The sequence below is a fragment of the Gorilla gorilla genome, chromosome 20 (assembly GCF_029281585.2).
Source record: "Gorilla gorilla gorilla isolate KB3781 chromosome 20, NHGRI_mGorGor1-v2.1_pri, whole genome shotgun sequence".
Taxonomy (NCBI): Eukaryota; Metazoa; Chordata; class Mammalia; order Primates; family Hominidae; genus Gorilla; species Gorilla gorilla.
Genome location: NC_073244.2, coordinates 60900871 through 60927024, shown reverse-complemented (window position 1 = coordinate 60927024; position 26154 = coordinate 60900871). Strand labels below are relative to the sequence as shown.

Here is a 26154-nt window from a genome sequence, read left to right as displayed (position 1 = left end):
GTGGCGTGCTCCTGTAGTCCCAGCTACTCAAGGGGCTAAGGCAGGAGAATTGCTTAAACCCAGGAGGCAGAGGTTACAGTGAGCTGAGACGAGATTGCTCTCCACTGCACTCCAGCCTGGAAGCAAGGCGAGACTCTTGTCTCAAAAAAAACAAAACAAAACAAAACAAAAACCATCCTGGCCAACATGGTGAAACCCCACCTCTACTAAAAATACAAAAATTAGCTGGGTGCAGTGGCGGGCGCCTGTAATCCCAGCTACTCTGGAGGCTGAGGCAGGAGATTCACTTGAACCCAGGAGGCGGAGGTTGCAGTGAGCCAAGATCGCACCACTGCACTCCAGCCTGGTGACAGAGTGAGACTCCGTCTCAAAAAAAAAAAAAAAAGAAAAAAAAGCTACATGAGGTTCACAGCTGTCCTATAGATCTTCCTCCCAGTCACACAGCCCCTTTACGCCAAAGATGTCTTAAGCCAAATTTTTGCCACTTGCAAATCAAGTCCCAAGTAAGCAATCAGAGATACCTTCCATGAATGACACTGGAATTTTAGAACAGCAAAATCCAAGTCTCTCTAGAATAGGAGGATGAGCTCAGACCAGGGAAGGGGTGGCATTGGGGGGACGTCACAGCCAGGCCCACCAAGTGTCATGTCTGACCACACCTGGGATTCTTAAATATAGATGTATTTTTTTCATCTCATCTCTGGACACACTCCAATCACACCCCTCCTGCCCTCCCCTCTCAACTGCAAACCAAGCGGTGCAGACACAGCACAGCACACATGAGGGGCCCTCCCTTTCACCAAAGCTGAAGGCAGGGCACAGTTTGGGGATGGAAGAGCCTCGAGGTAAATGTGGGGGTTCTAGAACCCAGTGACCTCAGTTCTGGATCATGGGAAAGGGATCAGTATGCAGTAACGTGGTAAGGTTCCAGATCTAGAAGCCAGGACCTAGAACCTAGTGGTTTCACAGTGGGCAGAGCAGTTGGGAATAAGCCAGGTTAGGGGTGGGGGAAGACAGCCAGCTCTGTCCTCTGCAGGCAGATTCCCTGGAGGGAGATCTCAGATTTAGAAAGGAAGAGTAGGATCTGGTCCAGAAAGGGCCAGAAAGACAGGAAGGCATCTGGACTGAGACTGTGTGTCCTCCAGAAGGAATGAGCAGCCAAGTGGTTCTACCACCTCTTGCTTGGCCAAAGTGTAGGGGATGACAGGAGCTGGATGGAGGGATCCTCCAGGCAGAGCCTGGCTCTGACATGCTAGGGAGGGCTAGAACATGAGCCCCTCCCAGAGCCCCACTTCTGGAGTTGAAATGGAGGACCATCTGCTCTCAGTTACCTTCAAACTCTGAAAGTGCCCCGTCTCTGGACTTGATTGCCCCATTCGCAGGGACACCACGTGGTTTCCAGAACTTGGTGGCCCGCATGCCGGGCCTGAGCGTGGCCTGCTCTGTATGCTGTAGAATTTGTAAGCCACACGGGGGGCTCTAAAAGCCCCAGACCTGAAAGCACCATGCCAGGTTTCCTAAAACCTCTGGCACCACCGCAGAGTAATGGCAGATTCCTGGCCTCTGGGAAGCGGTCCAGGCCCAGGGGACTCCAGGGCGCTGATTATGCATATTCTGGAGCCAGAGAAAGGCACGGCTTTGTGGATTCTGGAGTGCAGGAACTTGGAAACTGGAGCTGGAGGGGGTGGAGTGTTTGGCGGACTGGGTGGGGGCACTGCGGGGCCACACCCAGTGCAGATCTGGAGCGGGGGTTTAGTAGCAGCACCCCTCTGCATCCTCTCTCCGGAGCAGGGAGGCAGGACAGGCGGGGAGTGTGGTGGGGCGGACTTAGTTACGCTCCTCGCCCAGGGAGCTGGTGGGGCTGAGGGGCTCGCTCGGGGTGCTGAGTGAGCTGGAGGTGGCCGTGTCCACAGAGTTGCGCTTGCTGCCGCTGGTGGAGGAGGTGCAGGACGCTCGGCGCGGCCACTCTGGTGCACGGATGTTGCGCCGGTCCTTGGCGGCCTCCTCGTCCTCATCGTAGCGCTCGCCGTCTTCCTCCAGCGGCCCGTTCCGGGGATCCTCCTCGTCCTCACTCTGGTGCGGGCTGGAGTGTCGTGACAGCGAGGGCGACGGTGGCACCGAGGCTGGCCGTGGGTAGCGGTACCCCTGGGCCTGCATACGGCGATGTGGGTGCAAACCAGGGTGAGCTGAGGACCTCACAGTCCCACCCAGGCATCCAGCCACCTCTAGGCCTTCCCACTCCAGGAGGGACCCCCACCCCACCGAAGCCCAGCCCTTTAGCTCCTGGCTAAGCAGAAATCCAGGGTCCACTCACCGCATCCGCCTCGTCGGGCTCGTAGGTGAAGTGCTCTGGAAAGGCCTTGGACAGCGCCATGTGGCGGGCAGACATATAGTACTAGGAGAAAGGAGGAGAGGGGGCAGAGGATGTGAGAGCCAGGCCCCACCCCCAGGCAGATGATGGGGGTCTTGGCCACACCCTTTATGCAGATGAGCACACTGCTGCACCCCATACAAATAATCCATCTATCTGACTCCACCCCTTATGTAGATAAGCAGACCTGTGAATGGACAGTTTCTGAGCCATACCCCTCAAACAGGGGCCGAATTCTCAAGTCAGTCACCTCTTTGGCCACACCCTTATGCAAATGAGAACGCCTGACCAATGTTCTTTTTTTCTTTTTAGACAGGGTCTTGCTCTGTTACTCTAGGATGGAGTGCAGTGGGTTTGAACAAGGCTCACTGCAGCCTCAACCTCCGGGGCTCAAGCGACCCTACCACCTCAGCCTCCCCAGTAGCTGGGACTACAGGCACGCACCACCACGCTCGGCTGATTTTTTTTTATTTTTAGTAAAAATAAAATGTTGCCCAGGCTGGTCTCTTAACTCCTGAGCTCATGCGATCCTTCCTGTTAGGCCTCCCAAAGTGCTGGGATTACAAGCATGAGCCGCCATCGCGATCGGCCTGGTTCATTGTTTAAAGGGACAGCAACTGTTACAAGTAGGATGAGACCCTGCACCAAAAACCCCTAGCCAGGAGCTGCTGATTTGCCAGGAGAGGATAGGAAAGTGGGGGTCCTACCCGGCCTAGGTATTTCCAGTCCAGAAGGTCGGAGAGGCGCTCCGTGCGGTTCCGCTGGATGATACGCTGCCGCCGGCTCTGCTGACAGAAACTGTAGAGGAAGGAGGTGAGCTGCGAGCAGGAATCATCCAGGCTGCGGAACCGCCGGTCAAGAATGTAGATACCTGTGGAGGCCAGGACCCAGGTTCAGAAAACATCCTGGGGAGATCTTCATGGTCTCCAGGACTCTGTGGCACCAGGACCCCTCCTCTCCCAGCGGCCCGAGAGCCCCCCCATTTCCTGGTGCCCCTGGTCTCCAAGGGTGCAAGCTCCTCCTTCCCAGGATCCAGGAGTCACTGTTCTCAAGCCCCCTTCCAAAATCCTCAGGGGCCTGGGCGCTGACCGTAAGCTGAGGGGTCTGCGATGTGTTCCTCCATGAAGCAGCCGAAGCCGGAGAGATTGGTGGAGATACTGGGGATTCCCATAACCGTGCACTCAGCTGCGGGAAGGCAGGAGAGAGACCCACTTAGCTTCCCTCATCTCCTACCGTCTTAATCGCAATAGACGCCTCAACACCGCCCTCTACTGGCGCCTGTACCAAGTGCCAGGCGCTGTGCGGAGCGTCGCTGAGCCCCCACAACCAGGCTGTGCATTTCCCTATTTCTCAGAGGGGACGCTAAGAGGCTCAGAAAAGAGAATTACTTGCTCTTGCTCCAAGATGCGGGAAAGTCTATAGTTGGGAGATAAGGATGCTAATTTATTGAGCATCCCAATATCCATTTGACTTAACTCTCACAACCTGTAGGATCGGGCCAAGGTCCATCATTCTACTTAATTGTTACAACCTGTAAGATCCTTTCTTGTGCCAGTATCTTGTACGGACTTAGTCTATTTTGATGGGGGGTAAGATAAGGTCTCTCATTATTAGTATCCCTGTGTACAGAGCATCTAGTACGTCTTGTTTAATACCTTTAACAACCTTGAGAAATAGTTCAAGGAATGTATTATAATTTTTTGATGGATTTTTACGCTTTTTTTTTTTCTTTCGAGACAGGGTCTCACTCTGTCACCCAAGCTGTAGTGCAGTGGCACAATCTCAGCTCACTGCAACCTTCACCTCCCGGGTTCAAGCGATTTTCGTGCCTTAGCCACCCGAGTAGCTGGGACTACAGACACACACCACCATGCCCAGTTAATTATTGTATTTTTTAGTAGAGACAGGGTTTCACCATGTTGGCCAGGCAGGTCTTGAACTCCTGACCTCAGGTGATCCATCCGTCTTGGCTTCCCAAAGTGGTCAAATTATAGGTGTGAGCCACTGCGCCTGGCCCAATGCTTTTTTTTTTTTTTTTTTTCTCGAGACAAGGTCTCACTTTATCACCCAACCTGGAGGACAGTGGCTTGATCATAGCTCACTGCAGCCTTGACCTCCTAGGCTCAAGCAATCCTCCCACCTCAGCCACCCAAGAGGCTGGGACTACAAGCACACAACACTACGCATGGCTAATTAAAAAAAAAAAAAAAAAGGCCGGGCACGGTGGCTCATGCCTGTAATCCCAGCACTTTGGGAGGCCAAGGCGGGTGGGTCACGAGGTCAAGAAGAGAAAAAAAAAAAAAAAACATCCTGGCCAACATGGTGAAACCCTGTGTCTACTAAAAATACAAAAATTAGCTGGGTGTGGTGGCAGGCGCCTATAGTCCCAGCTACTCTGGAGGCTGAGGCAGGAGAATCACTTGAACCCGGGAGGCGGTTGCAGTGAGCCAAGACTGTGCCACTGCACTCCAGCCTGGCGATAGAGCAAGACTCTGTCTCAAAAAGAAAAAAAAAAAATCTTTTATAGAGACAGGGTCTCACCATGTTGTCCAGGCTGGTCTTGAACTCCTGGGCTCAAGCTATCCTCCCACCTCAGCCTTCCAAGATGCTAGGATTATAGGTGTGAGCCACTGCCCCTGACCTATAATTATTATTATTATTATTTTAGACAGGGTCTGACTCTGTCGCCCAGGCTGGAGTGCAGTGGCGCGATCTCAGCTCACTGCAATCTCTGCCTCTGGGGTTCAAATGATTCTCCCACCTCAACCTCCCGAAGGGCTGGGATTACAGGTGCCTGCCACCACCCCCGGCTAATTTTTGTATTTTTAGTAGAGATACGGTTTCACCATGTTGGCCAGGCTGGTCTCAAACTCATGTCCTCAAGTGATCCTCCCACCTCGGCCTCCCAAAGTGTGGGGATTATAGGCGTGAGCCACCATGCCTGGCCTGATCTATAATTGTTATGTAAGTTTTCCTAAAAACATCTGTAAACTGCAAAAATAGGCACTAAATATAATACATCTGTCAGGCATGGTGGGATGCACCTATAATGACAGATATTCAAGAGGCTGAGGCAGAAGCACCTGAACCTAGGAGTTCCAGGTGAGCCTGGGCAACAGAGTAATAACCCCATCTCAAAAAAGAAACAAATAGTAAAAAGTATTAAATATATATTTATGATATAGTTTGACTCTGTGCTCCCCCCCACATTTCATCTCGAAATGTAGTCCCCACGTGTCGAGGGAGGGAAATGATTGGATTACGGGGGTGGTTCCCCCGCCGCTGTTCTCATGATAGTGAGTGAATTCTCACAAGATCTCATGGTTTTATAAATGTTCGTTTTTCCTGCACCCTCACATACTTCTCTCTCCTGCCGCCATGAGAAGAAGCTTCTTTCTTCCCCTTCTGCCATGACTGAGTTTTCTGAGGCCTCCCCAGACATGTGGAACGGTGAGTCAATTACCGTTATAAATTACCCAGTCTTGGATTTTTTTTTTTTTTTATAGCGGTGTGAAAACAGACTAGTACTATCTATCAGTCTATCTATAAAACAAGGCCTATGGAAAAAGGGAATTGGGGCTGACCACGACTCCTAATTATCATGCAAGCACAGTTTGCAAGACTTGTTAAATTACTAACAAATTAGGAAATGGCACTAATTTAGCTTTAATTTTTTTTTTTTTTTTTTTTTGAGACGGAGTCTCGCTCTGTCACCCAGAGCACAGCACTGCTGGAGTGCAGTGGCATGATCTCAGCTCACTGCAACCTCCGCCTCCCAAGTTCAAGCAATTCTCTGCCTCAGCCTCCCAAGTAGCTGAGACTACAGGTGCGTACCACCACACCTGGCTAATTTTTGTATTTTTAGTAGAGACAGGGTTTCACCATATTGGCCAGGCTGGTCTCAAACTCCTGACCTCATGATCTGCCCATCTTGGCCTCCCCAAGTGCTGGGATTACAGGCATGAGCCACCACGCCCAGCCTTATTTAGCTTTAAAAACACTGGCTAATGTGAACCAACAAGAGGAAGGTGGAGTTGATGGGCACTGGGAATGTCTTACGAGGAGACTTGGCCACACTCGGCTGTATTTGTGAATTGTGCATTTCATTGCCGCTATTTGGGGGGCCACATGCCCATGCACTGGGAGAAAGCAGTGTGAACTGTGACATCCATTTGACACTAACTAGTCCTCAAAACCCAGTCTTCTAGTTTCTCAATACGTGAGTTATTGTGTCACAAAAGCACGCGCTGTAGCAGAACAGGTGATTACCATTGTTCCTGTTTTGCAAAGAAGGCAACAGGCTCAGAGAAGGCCAGTGCCTCGCCCCAAGACATGCTAGCTCTGACTAGGACGCCATGACCACGCTGTCCCCTGCCCACTACACTCACCCGGCGTGTAGCCCCAAGGCTCATAGTAGGAGGGGAAGACTCCAAGGTGACAGCCACGGACAAACTCCTCATAGTCCACAGGGAGCAGGGGGCTTGTGGAGGAGAGGAACTCTGGGTGGAAAATCACCTGGTAGTGAAAAAGAAGGACTCAGCCCAAGTGCCTTGTTTAGCTAAGCCCTGAGATCCCAAGGTGGCCCAGAGAGGGTAAAAAGCTTGTCTAGCATCACACAGCATGTGTTTGGCAGGACCAATGTTCAAACCCAGGTCTGTCTGCCTCAGAAGCCAGGGTTCTTTCTAACCACAGCAATACCTTCGATAAAACTTATAGGGGAATGGAGTGTGTGAGGCCCAGGACCCAACCCCTTCCCTCTGCTGTGCCCAACCCAGCCCTGACCAAATGCCCTCACCTTCACCCTGTCGGCACTGCTATTGAAGAGGCCGATTCGGCGGATGGTGGTCAGGATGGGGTCTGAGGAGTCATCCAGCATATTGTGGGTGCACACAGGGGGGAAAGACTGCCGCTGCAGGAGTCACAAGAAGGGTAAGGGGTCATGGAAGGGACAGAGAACTCCCTACTTCCTCGTGAGCCATGCTGACCCTGGGGGAGCCAAGGAGACCACAAATGCACCGGCTGTGGGGCAACAAACCCAAGTGATCACCAGGAGTTGTGGATTCCCACTAGTACAACCCGTAAAGGTCTTCTTTCTTTCCTTTTAAATTATTATTATTATTATTATTATTATTATTTATTTTTGAGGCGGAGTCTCGCTCTGTCGCCCAGGCTGGAATGCAGTGGCACGATCTTGGCTCACTGCAAGCTCCACCTCCCAGGATCATGCCATTCTCCTGCCTCAGCCTCCCGAGTAGCTGGAACTACAGGCGCCTACCACCACGCCCGGCTAATTTTTTGTATTTTTAGTAGAGACGCGGTTTCACTATGTTAAGTCAGGATGGTCTAGATCTCCTGACCTCGTGATCCACCCGCCTCGGCCTCCCAAAGTGCTGGGATTACAGGCGTAAGCCATTGCGCCCAGCCTAATTTTTTTTTTATTTTATAGAGATGGGGTTTCACTGTGTTGGCCAAGTTGGTCTTGAACTCATGGGCTCAAGCGATGCACCCGTTTTGGCCTCCTGAAGTGCTGGGATTACAGACATGAGCCACCACACCTGGCCTGGAAATGTTTTCCTTCCCTTAACCACCATGAGCTTCAAAGAACTACAATTCCCAGCTGTCTTTGAGGCAAAGCCGTGTTAGCAACTCCCTTACCTCCAAGGACTATGAGGAGTTGCAGCTACCTTGTTCTGTACTCTGGGCTCTATTATTAAAGAAACCCAAAGGAAATATAACTATCCCCAGTCAATGGGGGTGGAGACTGTGCCAATATGGCAGCAAGCTTTGGAGACTGCTGGGAGTTGTAGTTTCCTTATGAAAATTCACCTCCAACCACCAGGCGTGGTGGCTCACGCCTGTAATCCCAGCACTCTGGGAGGCCGAGGCAGGAGGATGACGAGGTCAGGAGATCAAGACCATCCTGGCTAACACGGTGAAACCCCGTCTCTACTAAAAATACAAAAAATTAGCCGGGCGTGGTGGTGGGCGGCTGTAGTCCCAGCTACTCAGGAGGCTGGGGCAGGAGAACGGCATGAACCCGGGAGGTGGAGGTTGAAGTGAGCCAAGATCGCGCCACTGCACTCCAGCCTGGGCGACAGAGCGAGACTCCGTCTCAAAAAAAAAAAAAAAAAAAAAAAGAAGAAAAAAGAAAATTCACCTCCAACCCTACCTAACAAAGGCCCAAAGAAACCACAATTTCCAAGAGTCTCTGGAGCAAGACAGAGCTAGTGTGATAGGAAGTCCTGAGGACTGCTGGGGTGTATAGTTCTTGGCAACTAACTGTTCCACCACAGCTCATTAAAGATTTTACTTACCACCACTCTACTGAGGCTAGGGGCCCGAGAAACTACAACTCCCAGCAGCCCTATGGCAGAAACATTCATAATGAGGTGGGCTGCTTTAGGGACTATTGGAAATTATAGGTTAGCCAAAAGCAGTTCACGTTTTGTTTCTACAACTTAGCTGTCTGGGTTTCCATTCCCCGGGAGATGGCTCACCAATGTAGACCACAAGTACTGAAGTCCCTGGACCCCAGAGAATGAAAGAACTCTAACTCCCAGAAGCCTCTGGACAAGGGAAGAGTCAATGCCCCAGAAAGCCAGCAGGGGCTGCTGGGAGTTGTAGTTTTTCGGGCCCCTAGACTCAATAGAATGACGTAAGTTCTCGTTTTATAAATGCCAATTCTCTCTGAAGTTAGGAATCTAAAGCAGCTACAGTTCCCAGGGGTGTCTGGGGACCAACACACAGCCTCTGGAATAAGAAACCACAGCTGCTGAGAGTTTGCAATGTTTTCTGGAGAATGCTGGGTGCTTTTGCTCACCTCCTGACTGCGTCCCTAAAGTGGCCCGATAAAACTACCACTCCCAGCAGTTTTAGGGGTAGAGGTGGAGCCGTGTGCAGCAAGGCCCAAGGAGAGCTGAGAGTTGTAATTCTTTTATGGCTGTCTTGACCTTTTCTTTTCTTTCTTTTCCTTCTTTCGTGTGTGTGTGTATGTGTCCGTCTCGCTCTGTTGCCCAGTCTGGAGTGCAGTGGCATAATCATAGCTCACTGCAGCCTCGACCTCCTGAGCTCAAGGCATCCTCTGGCCTCAGCCTCCCAAGTAGCTGGGATAACAGGTGTATGCCACCATGCCCAGCTAATTTTTGTATTTTTGGTAGAGACAGGGTTTCATCATGTTGCCCAGGCTGGTCTCAAACTCCTGGGCTCAAGCAATCCTCCCACCTCAGCCTCCCAAAGTGCTGGGAATACTGACAGGTGTGAGCTACCAAGCCAGGCCTTGACTTTCTTTTGGGGGTGGGTGGGGGGGGGTAGTGTGGGATCTGGCTCTGTCCCCCAGGCTGGTGTACAGTGGCACAGTCATGGCTCACTGCAGCCTCAGCCTCCTAGTCTCAAGTGATCTTCCTGCTTTGGCCTCTCAAAGTGCTGAGATTACAGGCATGAGCCACCACACCTGGCCCTTTATTAAATTTCTGCACTTCCTTTTAAACTTCCCTTTGGGCTGGGAACAGGCAATCACGCTTGTAAACCCAGCACTTTGGGAGGCTGAGGCAGACAGATCACTTGACGTCAGGAGCTTGAGACTGGCCTGGCCAACATGGTGAAATCTCATTTCTACTAAAAATACATAAATTAGCTGGGTGTGGTGGCATGTGCCTGTAATCCCAGGTACTTGGGAGGCCGAGGCAGGAGTATTGCTTGAACCCAGGAGGCAGAGGTTGCAGTGAGCCGAGATCGTGCCACTGCACTCCAGCCTGGGCGACAGAGCGAGACTCCATCTCAAAATAATAAATAAATATAATAAAAATAAATAAATAAGCTTCCTTTTGCTCATTGACCCCAGAATCCCACACCTCCCAACAACCCTCGTGGCAGAATAAGCCACAGAAAACAGCCCACCCTAAGTGCCTCGCCTCCAGCAATTGAAGTTGCATGAGTCAGCACGTGCCCTTCTGTGGACCTCAGAATAGATCCCTTCATAAAGGGCTGCGGGAGAAAGCAGGACTCCCAGCAATCTCTGGGGTCTGAGCTGGCGTGGCAAGCTGCCTCTGGGGCTGCCAGGAACTGCTATCTCTCTGCACAGAGGTCCAATCCATACCTGCGTTGCAAAGATGGCTCTCTTCATCATAGTGAAGTCTTCCTTATCCAGCATCTTGTTCATGTCGGGAAGGCTCCCACTGCAAGGCAAGCAGGGGCATGCATGTGAGAACGGAGTGATGAGAGGGGTTAGTCAGGGTCTAGGAGGGCACAGGGCTGAGGGTGGGGCACTCACACCAGTAAGGATTCATAAAGCTTCCTCCCGAACTTTTCCTTCACCGTGTTGGCTGTGTCCCTGGAGGAAGCAGAGCAACACGGTCACACACACACACTAGCTGCCATTTACTGTTAGGCTTCTTTAGTTAGTTTATTTTGAGACAGAGTTTGGCTCTTGTTGCCCAGGCTGGAGTGCAATGGTGTGATCTCAGCTCACCACAACCTCTGCCTCCCGGGTTCAAGCAATTCGCCTGCCTCAGCCTCCCGAGTAACTGGGATTACAGGCATGAGCCACCACGCCCGGCTAATTTTGTATTTTTAGTAGAGACGGGGTTTCTCCATGTTGGTCAAGCTGGTCCCAAACTCCCAACCTCAGGTGATCTGCCCACCTCAGCCTCCCAAAGTACTCGGATTAGAGGCTTGAGCCACTGCGCCCAGCAGTTTATTTATTATTATTATTATTATTATTTTTGACAGAGTTACTCTGTCGCCCAGGCTGGAGCGCAGTGGTATGATCTTGGCTCACTGCAACCTCTGCCTCCCAGGTTCGAGCAATTCTCCTGCCTCAGCCTCCTGAGTAGCCGAGATTACAGGCACCTGCCACCATGCCCGGCTAATTTTTGTCTTTTTAGTAGAGACGGGGTTTCACCATGTTGGCCAGGCTGGTCTCGAACTCCTGACCTCTGGCTGGTAATTGGCCACCTCAGCCTCCCAAAGTGCTGGAATTACAGGCATGAGCTGCCGCGTCCAGCTACCCTTAGGTTTCTAGGATAGCAAGGAAACTGAGGTGTAAGCAGGGAAGCCGTGCCCTGGGGCCTCCAGGCTGGAGGATGGTGACCCAGGGGGCAGGCCCTGGAAGGCTTAGATCCCACGTGCCTGACATCAGCTGTGTGGTCAGGGACAGGTGGCCTTCCCTCTCTGACTGCAGTGACTCATTTTTCAGAGGAGGATGAAAATAGAATCAACCTCAGAGATTTGCGATGAGGACCCAATGATGTCATGCCAAAAAGTACACATGGCAAGCCTTCCAGAAATGTCAGCTATTATTAGGACTTGTACTTGTCCTGCAGATGGCAATGCTAAGCCCCATTTTATACGAAAAGAAAATAAGATTCTGAGAAAGGACCACTTAGGCACACAAGTAAAGCTAGCAGTGTCACACAACAGCCCCATGGTCACTCCTCCACTTAAAATCGTCCCATAGCTCTGGCCTCATTTATTTTTCTTTCTTTGTCTCTTTTTCTTTTTTTTTTTCTTTTTTTTTTTTTTTTTTTGAGACAGAGTCTTGCTCTGTCGCCCAGGATGGCGCAATCTCGGCCACTTTCTAGGTTCAAGAAATTCTCCTGCCTCAGCCTCCTGAGTAGCTGCAATTACAAGCGTGCACCACATCTGGCTAATTTTTGTATTTTTAGTACCGATGGGATTTCACCACGTTGACCAGGCTGATCTCGAACTCCTGACCTCAAGTGATCTGCCCTCCTCAGCCTCCCAAAGTGCTGGGATTACAGGTGTGAGCCACCGCGCCCAGCCTTTTTCTTTCTTTCTTTCTTTCTTTCTTTTTTTTTTTTTTGAGACTGAGTCTCACTGTCACCCATGCTGGAGTGCATTGGCGCGATCTTGGCTCACTGCAATCTCTGCCTCCCGGGTTCGAGCGATTCTCCTGCTTAACCTCTTGAGTAGCTAGGACTACAGATGTGTGTCACCACGCCCAGCTAATTTTTTTTATTTTTAGTAAAGACGGGGTTTCACCATGTTGGTCAAGCTGGTCTCAAACTCCCGACCTCAGGTGATCCACCCGCCTTGGCCTCCCAAAGTGCTGGGATTACAGGTGTGAGCCACCACGCCTGACTTCTTTTTTATTTTTTTGAGACAGAGTCTCACTCTGTTGCCTAGGCTGGAGTGCAGTGGTGCAATCATGCCTCACTACAGCCTCAATCTCCAGGGCCAAAATGATCCTCCGGCCTCAGCCTCCTGGGTAGCTGGCACTACAGGTGCCCTCCATCTTGCCTCACTTTCTACCCCTTCTCTATGAGACATGTCACTCCAGCCCCATGGGACTCCCCACCGCATCTCAATCATGCCTCAGGGCCTTCGCGTTTGCTGTTCCTCAGATACCCACAGGGCTTGCTCCCTGGTCACCTTTCCTCGTCTCTGCCCAATAACACTTTCTCAGTGTGGCCTGTCCTGACAACTCCGTCTCATATTCCAGTTCTGCTTTATTTTTGCCCGAAAGTAAATTCCGTCTACAGGATTTTCTAGAATACAAGCTCCATGAGGAAAGGGATCTTATCTTTCTGGTTCACAGCTGTATTCCCAGGACGTGGAATACATGAGGAGGGCAGGTCACTTGAGGTCAGGAGTTCAAGACCAGCCTGGTCAACGTGGTGAAATCCCATCGGTGCTAAAAATATAAAAATTAGCCAGCACATGGTAGATGCTCAGTGAGTATCTCTGCTAATGAATGAACGGTTTTACAGATGAAGAAACTGAACTTTGCTGGGAGGCGGAGGTTACAGTGAGCTGAGATTACGCCACTGCACTCCAGCCTGGGCAACAGTGAGACTCTGTTTCAAAAAAAAAAAAAAAAAAAAATCAGAGAAAAGAAAAAGAAACTAAGCCAGGTGCAGTGGCTCACCCCTGTAATCCCAGCACTTTGGGATGCCAAGGCGGCTGGATCACCTGAGGTCAGGTGTTCAAGATCAGCCTGGCCAACATGGTGAAACCCCATCTCTACTAAAAATACAAAAAAAGGCTAGGTGTGGTGGCTCACGCCTGGAATCCCAGCACTTTGGGAGGCCGAGGCAGGCGGAACACCTGAGGTCAGGAGTTCAAGACCAGCCTGGCCAACATAGTGAAACCCTGTCTCTAATAAAAATAAAAAGTTAGCCAGGTGTGGTGGCACATCCCTGTAGTCCCAGCTACTCAGAGGCTGAGGCAGGAAAATCGCTTGAACCCGGGAGGAGGAGGTTGCAGTGAGCCAAGATCATGCCATTGCACTCCAGCCTGGGCGACAGAGCAAAACTCCATCTCAAAAAAAAAAAAAAAAAAAAAGAGGGCCGGGTGCGGTGGCTCATGCCTGTAATCCCAGCACTTTGGGAGGCTGAGGCGGGCAGATCACGAGATCAGGAGTTTGAGACTAGTCTGGCCAATGTGGTGAAACCCCATCTCTACTGAAAATACAAAAATTAGCCGGGCATGGTGGTGTGCACCTGTAGTCCCAGCTACTCGAGAGGCTGAGGCAGATGACTTGCTTGAACCCAGGAGGCAGAGGTTGCAGTGAGCCAAGATCGCGCCACTACACTCCAGCCTGGGCGACAGAGTGAGACTGTCTCAAAAAAACAAAAAAAAAAAACAAAGAAAACCAAAAAACAAAAAACTGAGACTCTAGGAGAAACACAGGACCCAAAGCATGCATCTGGGAGTGGGCTGGGCCAGGGGCCGGAGCGAGGGCTGCTAACCAAAGCTGTTTGCGCACAGCTTGGCCTTTGAGGGTTTCCACGTTGAAATTGTTGGTCCGCGCTGGCATGATGAAGAAGGCAACCACTGTCTGCTCGCTGCCGTTCACCTGCGCAGAAAGAAAGGAGGGGGAGGCCAGGATCATGTGGGGAAGGCTGGAACCAGCCAGCCTTTCTGCCAAGACCACTGGGATCCTGCCATACCCATTCCTGTCAAGGAGAATTATAGGACAGTCCCCACCTGGACTCTGACCTTCTTTCTGGGTCTCTATACTCCCCTCACGGCCCCCCACCACACTCAGGGGCTTTCCTACCCCCATGTTCCTGGCTTCTTGGGTTTCTGTTCTGTAATTTTTTGTTTTGTTTTGTTTTGTTTTTGAGACAGCGTCTTTTTCTGTCGCTCAGGCTGGAGTGCAGTGATATGATCTTGGCTCACTGCAACCTCCGCCTCCTGGGCTCGCGTGATCCGCCCCGTTCACCCTCCCGAGTAGCTGGGACTACACGTGTGAGCCACCATGCCTGGCTAATTTTTGTATTTTTTGTAGAGATGGGGTTTCACCATGTTGCCCAGGCTGGTCTCCATCTCCTGGGCTCAAGTGATCCTCCCGCCTTGGCCTCCAAAAGTGTTGGGATTACAGGTGTGAGCCACTGCGTCTGGCTGTTCTCCCTAGTTATAAACTGCTTTGCTTGCCCTCCCTGTCCCCTCATAGCCCAGGCCTCACTCTGAGCAGATAGTTGAGCCGAGCCAAGGCCTCCAGGAAGACGTCAGCACCCTTGTTGGAGAACTCATAGCGGCCGGCGATAAAGAAGTATAAGGTCTTGTCCAAGTTGAAGTCCAGATGCCTAAAGAACCCACAAGGCACGGTAAAGCCCAAAGCCCTCACCCGCTAGCCCTGGCCTCAAAACTACAAATCCCAGAAGCTATGGGTTGGGGGCAGAGAATGTCTTAGGTAATACAGAGGCACCACGGGGCCTCCTGGGAGTTGTAGTTCTTCTCTTTAGATGGAGATTTCCTTTAATCCTCAGTCCATTGTTCCAGCGCTCAAGAATTAAGGAGGCCGAATACCCAGGTGCCCCCTCCCTCAGACCCAGGAGTCTGGGCCCCCAGCTGCCCCCTCCCCCAAACCTAGATGGTTAGGCTCCCAACGCCCTCCTCTCTTAAGACCTAGGTATATGCCCCACGTACCCATAAAAATGGCCCCGCACAAACTCCTGGATTCGAGCCTTGCTCTGAGCATGGAGGTTCTGGAACTCATGCATGGCAGAAAACTTCTTCACATTCAGCCCATTGGGGGTCACAATATCTGGGATTGGGGGTGAGGGTCCCATGTTTTATTTGTTCATTCAGATCAATGTTGTGGTTGAATGAATAAATGAAGAAAACACCCTTTGCCTTTTGCAATTTTTTTGTTTCAAGAGCGTTCCTATGAGGTCCCCCCTCCCGCCTTTTTTGTTTGTTTGTTTTTGGAGACAGGGTTTCTCTCTGTCGCTCAGGCTGGAGAGCAGTGGCACAATCACAGCTCATTGCATCCCTGACCTCCTGGGCTCAAGCAATCCTCCCTCCTCAGCCTCCCGAGTAGCTGGCACTACAGGTGTGCACTACCACACCCGGCTAATTTATTTATTTTACTTTTGTAGTGATGGGGTCTTGTCATGTTGCCCAAGCTGATCTCAAACTCCTGGCTTCAAGCAGTCTTCCTGCCCTGGCCTCCTAAAGTGCTGGGATTACAGGTGTGAGCCACCATGCCTGGCCAGTTCCCTTGGTGACACACATACCCTGACTCCAAGATGCCTTCTTGCCTAATATTACTTGCTTAGGTTCACAAGCACAAGTATAAGTCTCCTCAGCTACTGCAAATGGCTAACAGGGATCTGATCCACACTGGTGATTCTGGGAAAGTTGTAGTTCTTTTGTTTCCTCTTAGCCCACCCTGAGATGGAAATGATTAAACATCCCCAAAGTCCTGCTTCTCCTAGGATATATCCTCTACTTCCAAGCTTCTTACAGGGACCCAATCATTTCTTCTCCTCATAGAAATTAAAGTATATCAATGAAAAACTACAACCCCCATCAGCGCCTAGGGCAAAGTTCTGGAACATATAGAGCTAACCAGTCAAAGGCTTTCTGGGAGTTGTAGTTCTCACCTTATACTCACTGAGAACGGATACTAAGGGCTGGGAAGAATGCCCAGTTCTGACCTAACCTTTCTCAAAAGCAAAGTCCACTGATCTTCCATTCCCTTTCATAAGACCAATCTACATTAGCCAATTACAGAATTTTATCATATCTGAAATTAATATGAAAGAAATTATACCTCCCATTAGCCTCCAGAGTATATAGTCAGAGAGCCTCAAATACAGGTCACCACCCCCACAGCCTTCTGGGAGCTGCAGTTCTCTATTCTTTAGGTAGAAAAATGGTAACCGATGGTCCCCAGCTTAGGACTTAGGATGGTCCAAGTTATGATTTTTCTTTTCGAGACAGAGTTTCGCTCTTGTTGCCCGGGCTGGAGTGCAATGGCGCAATCTTGGTTCACGACAACCTCTGCCTCCTGGGTTCAAGAGATTCTCCTGCCTCAGCCTCCCGAGTAGCTGGGTGGCTGGGATTACAGGCGCCTGCCACCATGCCCACCTAATTTTTGTATTTTTGGCAGAGAGGGGGTCTCACAATGTTGGCCAGGCTGGTCTTGAGCACATGACCTCAGGTGATCTGCCCACCTCAGCCTTCCAAAGTGCTGGGATTATAGGTGTAAGCCACCGCGCCCAGCCAAGTTATGATTTTTCAACTTTATGATGGTGTGAAAGTTACATACATCCACATGAGTCCAATTTTGGATTTTGATGAGATATTCAACACTTTTTTTTTTTTTAATTTTTTGAGATGGAGTCTCGCTCTGCTGTCCAGGCTGGAGTGCAGTGGTGCGATCTTGGCCCACTGCAACCTCCGCCTCCCGGGTTCAAGTGATTCTCCTGCCTCAGCCTCCCGAGTAGCTGGGATTACAGGCATCCACCACCACGCCCGGCTAATTTTTGTATTTTTAGTAGAGATGGAGTTTTGCCATGTTGGCCAGGCTGGTCTCAATCTCCTGACCTCGTGATCTGCCCGCCTTGGCCTCCCAAAGTGTTGGGATTACAGGTGTGAGCCACTGCGCCCAGCCTATTCAACACTTTATTATAAAATAGGTTTGTATTAAAATTAGCCAGGCGTGGTGGCAGGCGCGTGTAGTCCCAGCTACTTGGGAGGCTGAGGCAGGAGAATAGCGTGAACCTGGGAGGCGGAGCTTGCAGTGAGCCAAGATAGTGCCACTGCACTCCAGCCTGGGCGACAGAGCAAGACTCCGTCTCAAAAATAAATAAATAAATAAAAATAAAATAAAATAAAATAGATTTGTATTGGATGATTTTGCCCAGTCGTAGGCTAACATAAAGTGTTCTGGGCACATTTAAGGTATACTAGCCTAAGCTATGATGTTCAGTAGGTTAGGTGTATTAAATGCATTTTTTTATTTTTTGAGACAGGGTCTCACTGTGTCACCCAGGCTGTGACAGGGTCTCTCCAGGCCACCCAAATCATGCAATGGCACGATCACAGCTCACTGCACCCTTGACCTCCTAGGCTCGAGCAATCCTCCCACCTCAGCCTCCTGAGTAGCTAGGGATACAGGCACACACCATAATGTCTGGCGAATATTTTAGACAGAGATTCGCCATGTTGCCCAGGCTGGTCTCAAATTCCCGGGCTCAAGTGGTTCTCCTGCCTTGGCCTCTCAAAGTGCTGAGATTACAGGTGTGAGCCACCGTGCCCAGCCGAAATACGTTTTCGGTTTATGCTATTTCAACTTACAGTGGGCTTCTTGGACTGAGGAGCAACTGGCTTTGGCATAGACAGCTGCCTACCTCATTCACATCTGGGGACTTCAGCCCAGCCCCTACCTGGTTTCCTCTTGAGCAAGTGCTGTGCCTCGATGGCGGTGATCTGGGACACAGTAGTGAAGACGTGAGCGCAGTGGGCTGCTGCCCTTTCCATGCAGTAGCGGTGGTAGATCTGCCTCTCCCCTGCTTCCTTGTCCACGTTGAACTGGGTGGAAGGGGACAGCAGTCCGGTTAGAAGGACTGGGGAGAAGACTCTGGAGGTCCAGACACTGGGGTCCTAAGAGAAATTGGTGCTGGGGGCTGGATTCCTGGGTCTGAGGTAGGAGGGGTCTGGGGACTTGGACTCCTGGATCCTGGGAGAAGAGGGGGTGCCATCCCCTTGGGCCCCCCAGAGCTTTGGGTTTTCCTGGCATACTCGCAGTCCCCCATCTGCCACGGTCCCAGCTCACGTTCTCCAGGTTGTTGTAGAAGTCCACGGCACCGGCACACAGGTAGCGCCCCAGCAGCGTGGCATGGGTGGTGAAGATGGTTGCTACAGGCAGTCGCCGGGCACGACACAGGCAGAGTCCAACGCCTGCCAACCACTCATGGAAGTGAGCAACCACATGTGGCTTCTCCTCACTCTGTGCCAGGAACTGTGGGCAACAGGGACAGGGCCACTGTCTCCACGAGTGTTGGGAAGAGAATCGGCAATCCCCAGTAGGGACAAGGACTCGGGGAGAGGTCAATCTGTCACCACTACTGCACAGAGTGGGCAGTGGCCCACTGCAGCAATCCCAACCGGACAGGGACCTGTAAATCCCTGAGGCAGCCCAGGCTGGTCTTGAACTCCTGGGCTCAAGTGACTGCCTCCTCAGGGGTTGAGAGGAACTGAGGATTTTTTGGCCAACCATCTAAGTCCTGGCAGGGTTAGATTGGACAGACTGAAGTTTTCATGTTCCCAGGTCCTGGACATAGTTTCCAAAGACCCCTTGTCTCAAGGGTACGCTGTCTGCACCCAACATTGGCAAAAGGACTACAACTCCCAGAATGCCATAGGAGCAGCCAGTTCCTGAATTATTTGTCCCAGGGCATGAGAAATTAAGCTTCTTTTTTTTTTTTTCTTTTTCTTTTTTGTTTTTTTTGAGACAGTGTCTCACTCTGTGGCCCAGGCTGGAGTGCCGTGATGCAATCTCAGCTCACTGCAATTCCCGCCTCCCAGGTTCAAGCAATTCTCCTGTCTCAGCCTCCCAAGTAGCTGGGATTTGGGATTACAGGTGCCCACCACCACACCCAGCTAATTTTTTTGTATTTTTAGTAAAGACAAGGTTTGGCCATCTTGAACTCCTGGCCTCAGGTGATCTTCCCCCATCGGCCTCCCAAAGTGCTGGGATTACAGGCATGAGCCACCGTGCCCAGCCTGGAAACTAAGCTTCTTGAGCCTTTTAAAACCTACAAGGGGGTCAAAACCAGGTCAGGCTGGGGATTCATGAGCATCCAGGGCAGCATCTGAGAGCTGAGTCCAGCAATATCACACTAGAGAACTACAACTCCTAGAATTCCTCGGGCAAGCCCGCCAGCCTCACTCTGAGGCTGATTCCAAGAATCCCTATGCTTGGAAGACTAGAGTAAATGAAGTTGGCATCGAGAGTAGAGCCTGGGCCCTTGGATGTCCATGTCCTCAAAGGCCAGAGCTAATCCTTGGATTAAAGGACCCTATGACTCCCAGAATGCCCACGGAGAAGCCCATCCTCTGGCCCAGGGGCTGATGGTCATTGCAGTTTCAGGTATGGGTGGAATGTGTCAGACGGGGCCTACCTCACCCAGGAACCAGGTGGTCAGAAAGCCAAAGAGGACAGCGTCGTTGGCCTCGCGGTCGTACCACGGCACCCCGATGTTGCAGGTATCCCAGAGCTCTCCCTTCCAGCGCTCCAGGGCCCAAGCTGAGGCACCCACGTCCAGGAGCACCACCAGAGGGCCTCCCTCGATCAGCCAGCGCCCGAAATACACCTGGGATGGGGTGGGGGAGGCACCATAGGGAGGCTCTGGGCTTCAACCTCATATCTTCACTCATCTGTGGTTCTCCCATTTGCAGGCAGATGTCTAGACTTAAGCCTCAGCTTTCTTATCTTCTGTTTCCATATCTGCTGCTAATTTCTCACCTGCTGCCTTAGCCTTACTTCTCTATTTGCATGATTTATTCCTGCTACACATTTTTTCCATCTCTGTTGCAATATTTTCCCTGCCCCCTGCTTACTTTCTTTCTTTCTTTTTTTTGAGATGGAGTCTCGCTCTGTGGCCCAGGCTGGAGTGCAGTGGTGCGATCTCAGCTCACTGCAACCTCTGCCTCCCGGGTTCAAGCAATTCTCCTGCCTCAGCCTCCCAAGTAGCTGGGATTACGGGCACCCGCTCCCACACCTGGCTAATTTTTTTTTTTTTCTTGAGACGGAGTCTGGCTCTGTTGCCCAGGCTGGAGTGCCGTGGCACGATCTCGGCTCACTGCAACCTCTGCCTCCTGGGTTCACACCATTCTCCTGCCTCAGCCTCCCGAGTAGCTGGGACTACAGGGGCCCGCCACCATGCCCGGCTACTTTTTTTTTGTATTTTTAGTAGAGACGGGGTTTCACTGTGTTAGCCAGGATGATCTCCATCTCCTGACCTCGTGATCCGCCCGCCTCGGCGTCCCAAAGTGCTGGGATTACAGGCGTGAGCCACCGCACCCAGCCTCCTGTTTAATTCCTATAACTGCTACCCTTCTTCCACTCGCTGCCTCCTTTCTCTGCTTATAACCACATATGTCACATGTCCTGTGTCTATGCCCCCACTGCCCTGTCTGGCCACTCTGCAAATCATTTCCCCTACCTGCTGCCTTGTTTCTGTACTTGCTGCCACATTTCTCTTACCAACCATCTGCATCTCCCACTGTCTTTTCTTTCTGATGCTAATTCCTTCCATGGGATGCTTCTTTTTTGTTTTCAGACAGGGTCTCGCTCTGTTGCCCAGGCTGGAGTGCAGTGGTGTGAACATGGTTCACTGCAGCCTCAACCTCCCTGGCTCAGTCAATCCTCCCACCTCACCTCCTACAGGCGTGGGCCACCATGCCAGGCTGATTTTTTAATTTTTTTGTGGAGATGGGGTCTCACTATGTTGCCCAGGCGGATCGCGAACTCCTGCGTTCAAGCAGTTTTCCTGCTTAGCCTCCCAAAGCGTTGAGATTAGAAGTGTGAGCCACCTAAAGCAGGCCCTTTTTTATTTTCAGAGACACGGTCTTGCTCTGTCCTCCAGCCTGGAATGGAGTGGTGCAATTACGGTTCACTGAAGCTTTGACCTCCCAGGCTCAAGCAATCCTCCCACTGCAGCTTCCCACGTAGCTGGGACCACAGGCACAAGGTGTCGCACCCCGGCTAATTTTTAACTTTTTTGTAAGGGCAGGGTTTCATCATGTTGCCCAGGCTGGTCTCAAACTCCTGGCCTCAGCCTACCAAAGTGCTGGGATTACAGGCGTGAGCTACCGCACCCAGCCTGTAATGATTCTCTTACTGTTCATGCTGCCACTTTTCTTCCCCATGATGCCTTGTTTCTGTTCCTTTCGTCACATATCTGTCACCTGCGACCTCTTTCCTCTATCCATAGGCCCATTTTGTAGTCCATAGCCTCCTTCCTTCCTTCCTTGCTTCCTTCCTTCCTTCCTTCCCTCTCTCCCTCCTTCCCTCCCTCTCTCCTTTTTCTTTCTTTCTTCCATTTTTTTTTGTTTGTTTTTGTTTTTGACAGGGTCTCACTCCGGTCGCCCAGGCTGGAGTGCAGTGGTGCAATCATGGCTCACTGGGCTGGGCGCGGTGGCTCACGCCTGTAATCCTAGCTCTTTGGGGGGCCGAGGCAGGCGGATTGCCTGAGCTCAGGAGTTTGAGACCAGCCTGGGCAACATGGTGAAACCCTGTCTCTACTAAAATACAAAAAATTAGCCGGGCGTGGCAGCATGTGCCTGAGGTCCCAGCTACTTGGGAGGCCGAGGCAGGAGAATTGCTTGAACGCGGGAGGCGGAGGTTGCAGTGAGTCGAGATTGTACCACTGCACTCCAGACTGAGCGACAGAGTGAGATTCTATCTCAAAAAAAAAAAAAAAAAAAAAAATTATGGCTCACTACAGCCTCCACATCCCATCCTCCCACCTCAGCCTCCTGAGTAACTGGGATCACAGGCACGCACCATCATGCCTGGCTAATTTTTTGTATTTTTAGTAGAGACAGAGTTTCGCCATGTTGCCCAGGCGGGTCAGGAACTCCTGGGCTCAAGCTATCCTCTCACCTCGGCCTCCCAAAGTGCTGGGATTCCAGGCATGAGCCACCGCCCTCGGCCACGCCACACATTTCTAACATAGCCCATCCTCTGTCCTTGCCCCAGGGCTGCATTTTTCTAGCCACTGCCGTGTGTCTAAGACTTGCTGTCTCACTTCTGCCTCTGCCACATTTCTGCAGTTGGCTGTTTTCCTCCCTGAGACCATGGCTTTGGTTCTGGGCCTGCTGCCACAGCAGTGGAGAAGCAGCCCCGCTCCTCGCCGACCTGGCTTTTTGCTGCCCGGAGCCTCGCTCTGAGGTCCCTCCCCCTCCCAGCTGTTGTCTGCCCTTTTGCTGGGGGGGGGCTATTCTTAGGCCCCCAGCACGTGGGAAGCAGCTGCCCTCAGGAAGGGACTGGGCTGTTCTGGGTTCCCTTAGGGACACAGTCGGACCTGAATGGATTCCAGACCCCATCCCAAACCAGAGGCTGTGAATGAGTAAAGGAACCACAGTGCCTCTCCATCCCCAGCCTGGACCTGTCTGTCCCTTAGCCCTGCCGCCTGATGGCTTTCTCCTTGGACAACAGTGTGTCTCTTTCTGTCTTCACCCTGGGGCCCTGGAACTCCCCCTCCTCTCTAATCCCTGATCTGCCCATCTCAGACTCCGTCCTGTGGGTCTGTCCACTGACCTCTCCTCTCTTCCCCGATATTCCATGCTTCTCTCTCCTTCTAGGACTGACTTTCTGAAACATCTGGCGGCCTCTCTTCTGTCCCCAGTCTATTACTCTTGCCTGTGGCTCCATCCACCCTTCTCCCTTGGTCTGCCTGTCCCCCTCACTCTCCAAGCTTGGCTGTTAGTGACAATAATGACGATGATCATAACAATGACAATCACCGCCCACACACTGTGCTACCTTCATGCCAAGAACTCTACTAACCACTTTATCCTTATTAACTGTTTCCTCCTCCCAGCATCGCTAGAAGGTAGATGCTATTAGCATGTCCATTAGCCAAGGACACACAGGCAGCAAGTGGAGGGTGAACTTGAACTTCAGGCTCCAGAATCCTGCTCCTTCCTGACCTCAGGCCCACTTCTCCCCAACTCTGCCTGGCTGGCTGGCACTCTTTTCTGAGACAGAGTCTTGCTCCGTCGCCCAGGCTGGAGTGCAGTGGCCCAATCGCAGCTCACTGCAACCTCCGCCTCCCGGGTTCAAGCGATTCTCCTGCCTCAGCCTCCCGAGTAGCTGGGATTACAGGCACCCGCCACCACACCCAGCTAATTTTTGTATTTTTTGTAGAGACGGGGTTTCGCCATGTTGACCAGGCTGTCTTTCGATCTTGCTCTCTTTCTCTCTGGGTCTGAGGACCTTGGCCTCTTGGATCTCCGTCTCAGTCTGTCTCATACTTGCCATCTGTCTGTCCATTCGCCCAGGTCTGGGATCCACCCACCCACTTCCAGGCCCTGCATCTGTCTGGGTGTCCTATCACGCCTCCTTCCTGTGTCCAAGCCTGCCTCACTCTCTGGCTGGGGCTGTCCACCCTGCACCCTCTCCGTCTGTGGCTCCCACCCCGATGGCAGGCTGTCCACCCGCTTCTGCCCTGGGCTGGGCCATGTCCCACCTTGCAGCCCTTGCTGTTCATGGAATCCAGTGTCCTCTTCAGGGCTGGGGTGGGGGCCTCCAGCAGTTCCACCTGGGTCCTCACGCCCTGCTCCGTGTACGGCCCCACCAGGAAGTAGTTGTCGCCCCATTCGTCCCCTGTCACCTTCGCCTTCGTCTGCAGCACCGTGTAGATGCCACCCACTGTGGGCCCAAGCGTGTGAGGGCAGGCCCCGGCCGAGGTCCATAGTTCTGGGGCCTGGGGTGGGGTGGGCTGGGGATGTAGGGGGCACTCAGGCCCCAGACCTCTAGCTCAGGGGGAAGAGGGGACTGGGAGCCCATAGTTTGGAGTAGGGGTTGGAAGCTTGGATGAGGGGAACAGGAGGGCTGGAGGGCAGTCCTCCTGGGTCTAAGGGAGAAGGGGGCTGGGGTCAGGATCCTGAAGGAGGAGGGGGCTCAGGCTAGACTTCTGGGTCTGAGAGAGAAGGGGCTGGGTGCCGGGACCCCTTGGTCTGAAGGAATTAGGCACTGGGGCTCTAAGGATGGCAGAGCTGAGGACTGACTACCCGGACTCAGGTTCCCGAGTTCCCAGCTCACAGGAGCTGGGTTTAAATCGCAGCCAGGCTCCAAAACCCAGTGAGGGAGACCCCCTCATGGCCAATCCAGCTTCTCACCATTGCCCAAGAGAAGCCTGCATGGTCATTCCCTGCCCCCAGGGACCTTGCTGACCTGCCTCCCAATTTCCTCTCCCTGACTAGGGACACCAGCATGCAGGGCTCTGCCTCTCCCATGACCCCATCCCAGACCCAGGAGCCCCAGCCCCCAGCCTCCTCCCCTCCTGGAGCCCAGGCCCTGGCGATACCCAGCTGGGTGTTCACGGGCCCCCTCTCCTCCTGGGAGACACAGTCCCTTTCTCCTCCAAGACCCAGCAAAGCAACCCCCCAGACCCTGCTCTTTGAGGTGTGAGATTGGCTTGTTCCTGGGGATTTCAGCCCCAGCCTTCTCCAAGGCCAGAACCTCAGCTTTTTGAAGCCCAAGACACAGAAATGCAGGCTCCTAGCCCCTCCCATCCAAGGGCCCAGCCTCTGACTAACTTAGGACTTCCCAGCCTTCCCCTATTCCAGTACGCATGTGTCCCAGGCCATGGGCTCCTCTACTCCTAGGAACTAATAGCTCAGGCCCTCAGCTCCTTCAAAGCCCAGGCATTCAGGCCCGCAAGCCTCTCCGACCCTGGGATCTAAGGATTACAGTCTCCAGCCCGTCCCATCTTTATTCTTAAGCAGCCAGGTCCTCAGGTCCTCCCACCGCCGCTCAGGCCTCCTATCTCCCAGTCAGCTTTCTCTCAATCTGGAGTTTTATCCCCTAGACCATGCTGTTAGGGTCATAGGTCTGAAACCCCGGCAGCTTCCCAGGTTTGCACGCAGAAATCCCATCCCCCCATCCCCTTCCCTGTTCAGGACCCAGGTATCTAGTCTCTCGGAAGCCTGCCTCCAGGACCTAGGAGTCTCATTTTAGCGCCCTCTTCCCTAGGACCCAGAACCCGGGCTTCCAGCCTCCTTTCATCTTAAGTCAAACGAACCATCCCTCTCCCACCCACCTCCGGCCTCCCAGCCCCTCCTCAAGGACACAGGAGTCACAGCCTCCTTGCCCAGGTCACAAGGGTTCCCCTAGTAGCCCCGTCCTCCTACAACTCAGAGTTCCGGGCCCCCATCCACTACTGTCCTTCTCGTCAAGGGCCCCGACGCCTGGCGTGCTCACCCTTGTTAGCCACCTCCCAGGCCACTTCGAAGAGCACTGCGTTCTCCAGGTCGAATTCATCCTCCCAGTCCTCCAGTCCTGGCAGTGAGGACATGGACAAAGTGCGGTTTAAAGGCATGGCTGGCGCAGGAAGGGGGGCTCCGGGGACCTCCAGGTAGCGACCCCGGAGGTGTCTAGGGAATGCACCAGGTAGGGTGCGGGGCCGAGTAGCTGGTGCCCGACGGGAAGCTTGCAAGACGCACGGCTTCCTATTGCAAGACCGCACCCCTGCCCCGAAGCGTTGGGACCTAGGCAGAAGGCGGCCGCAGCGTCACTGAGCCCACTGGCGCCCCTGCAGTGAAACCTCGCAGCCGCCAGGAGGCGGTAGCCCCCCCCCCAGCCAGCGCCATTGGCCCACGCCCGGGGGCGGGGATTTCCGCGTGTCCTCATTGGTGGAACGGGTTGGAGTCGCTGTGTCCCGGCCCCGCCTCGGCCGTGAGACCTCCAGGGGGCGGAGCTTGCCGCTGCGCTTTACGGAAACGATTGGCCTTCAGCTCTGTCAATCTGGAGCTGGAGGCCTCAAAGTGGGGAGGAGGAGGAGGGTGGGATAAAGAGGAAA

The 26154-nt window shown here is 52.5% G+C and overlaps 1 protein-coding gene across 2 annotated transcripts; it reads right to left on the bottom strand.

Moving 5' to 3' along the window:
- Positions 1-665: 665 nt before the first annotated feature.
- On the bottom strand, positions 666-26111 carry GYS1 (glycogen synthase 1). 2 transcript variants are annotated; one of them, XM_019014519.4, is made up of 16 exons: positions 25557-26111; positions 23821-24002; positions 19747-19938; positions 18399-18584; positions 18010-18154; positions 15263-15380; positions 14799-14919; positions 14080-14186; positions 10641-10700; positions 10467-10545; positions 7167-7280; positions 6760-6886; positions 3461-3556; positions 3079-3242; positions 2315-2395; positions 666-2151 (listed from the first exon to the last, which is right to left on the bottom strand). In XM_019014519.4, the coding sequence occupies exons 1-16, from the start codon at positions 25672-25674 to the stop codon at positions 1828-1830; spliced, it is 2214 nt and encodes a 737-aa protein (XP_018870064.1). In that variant the 5' UTR covers positions 25675-26111; the 3' UTR covers positions 666-1827. The 2 variants fall into 2 exon arrangements, with proteins under 2 accessions (XP_018870064.1, XP_055226011.1); XM_055370036.2 differs by having other exon boundaries at positions 23821-24072; positions 25557-25895.
- Between the last annotated feature and the right edge of the window lie 43 nt (positions 26112-26154).

Bases quoted from the DNA above. Each gene is read 5' to 3' on its own strand.
- GYS1 (XM_055370036.2), bottom strand. From the start codon at position 25,616: ATGAATTCGACCTGGAGAACGCAGTGCTCTTCGAAGTGGCCTGGGAGG. The intron at 24,073-25,556 runs GTGAGCACGCCA...CTACATCCCCAG, and splicing joins CTGGGAGGTGGCTAACAAGG to CCCACCCCACCCCAGGCCCC. The intron at 18,155-18,398 runs GTGAGCTGGGAC...CCTTCCACCCAG, and splicing joins TCTACAACAACCTGGAGAAC to TTCAACGTGGACAAGGAAGC.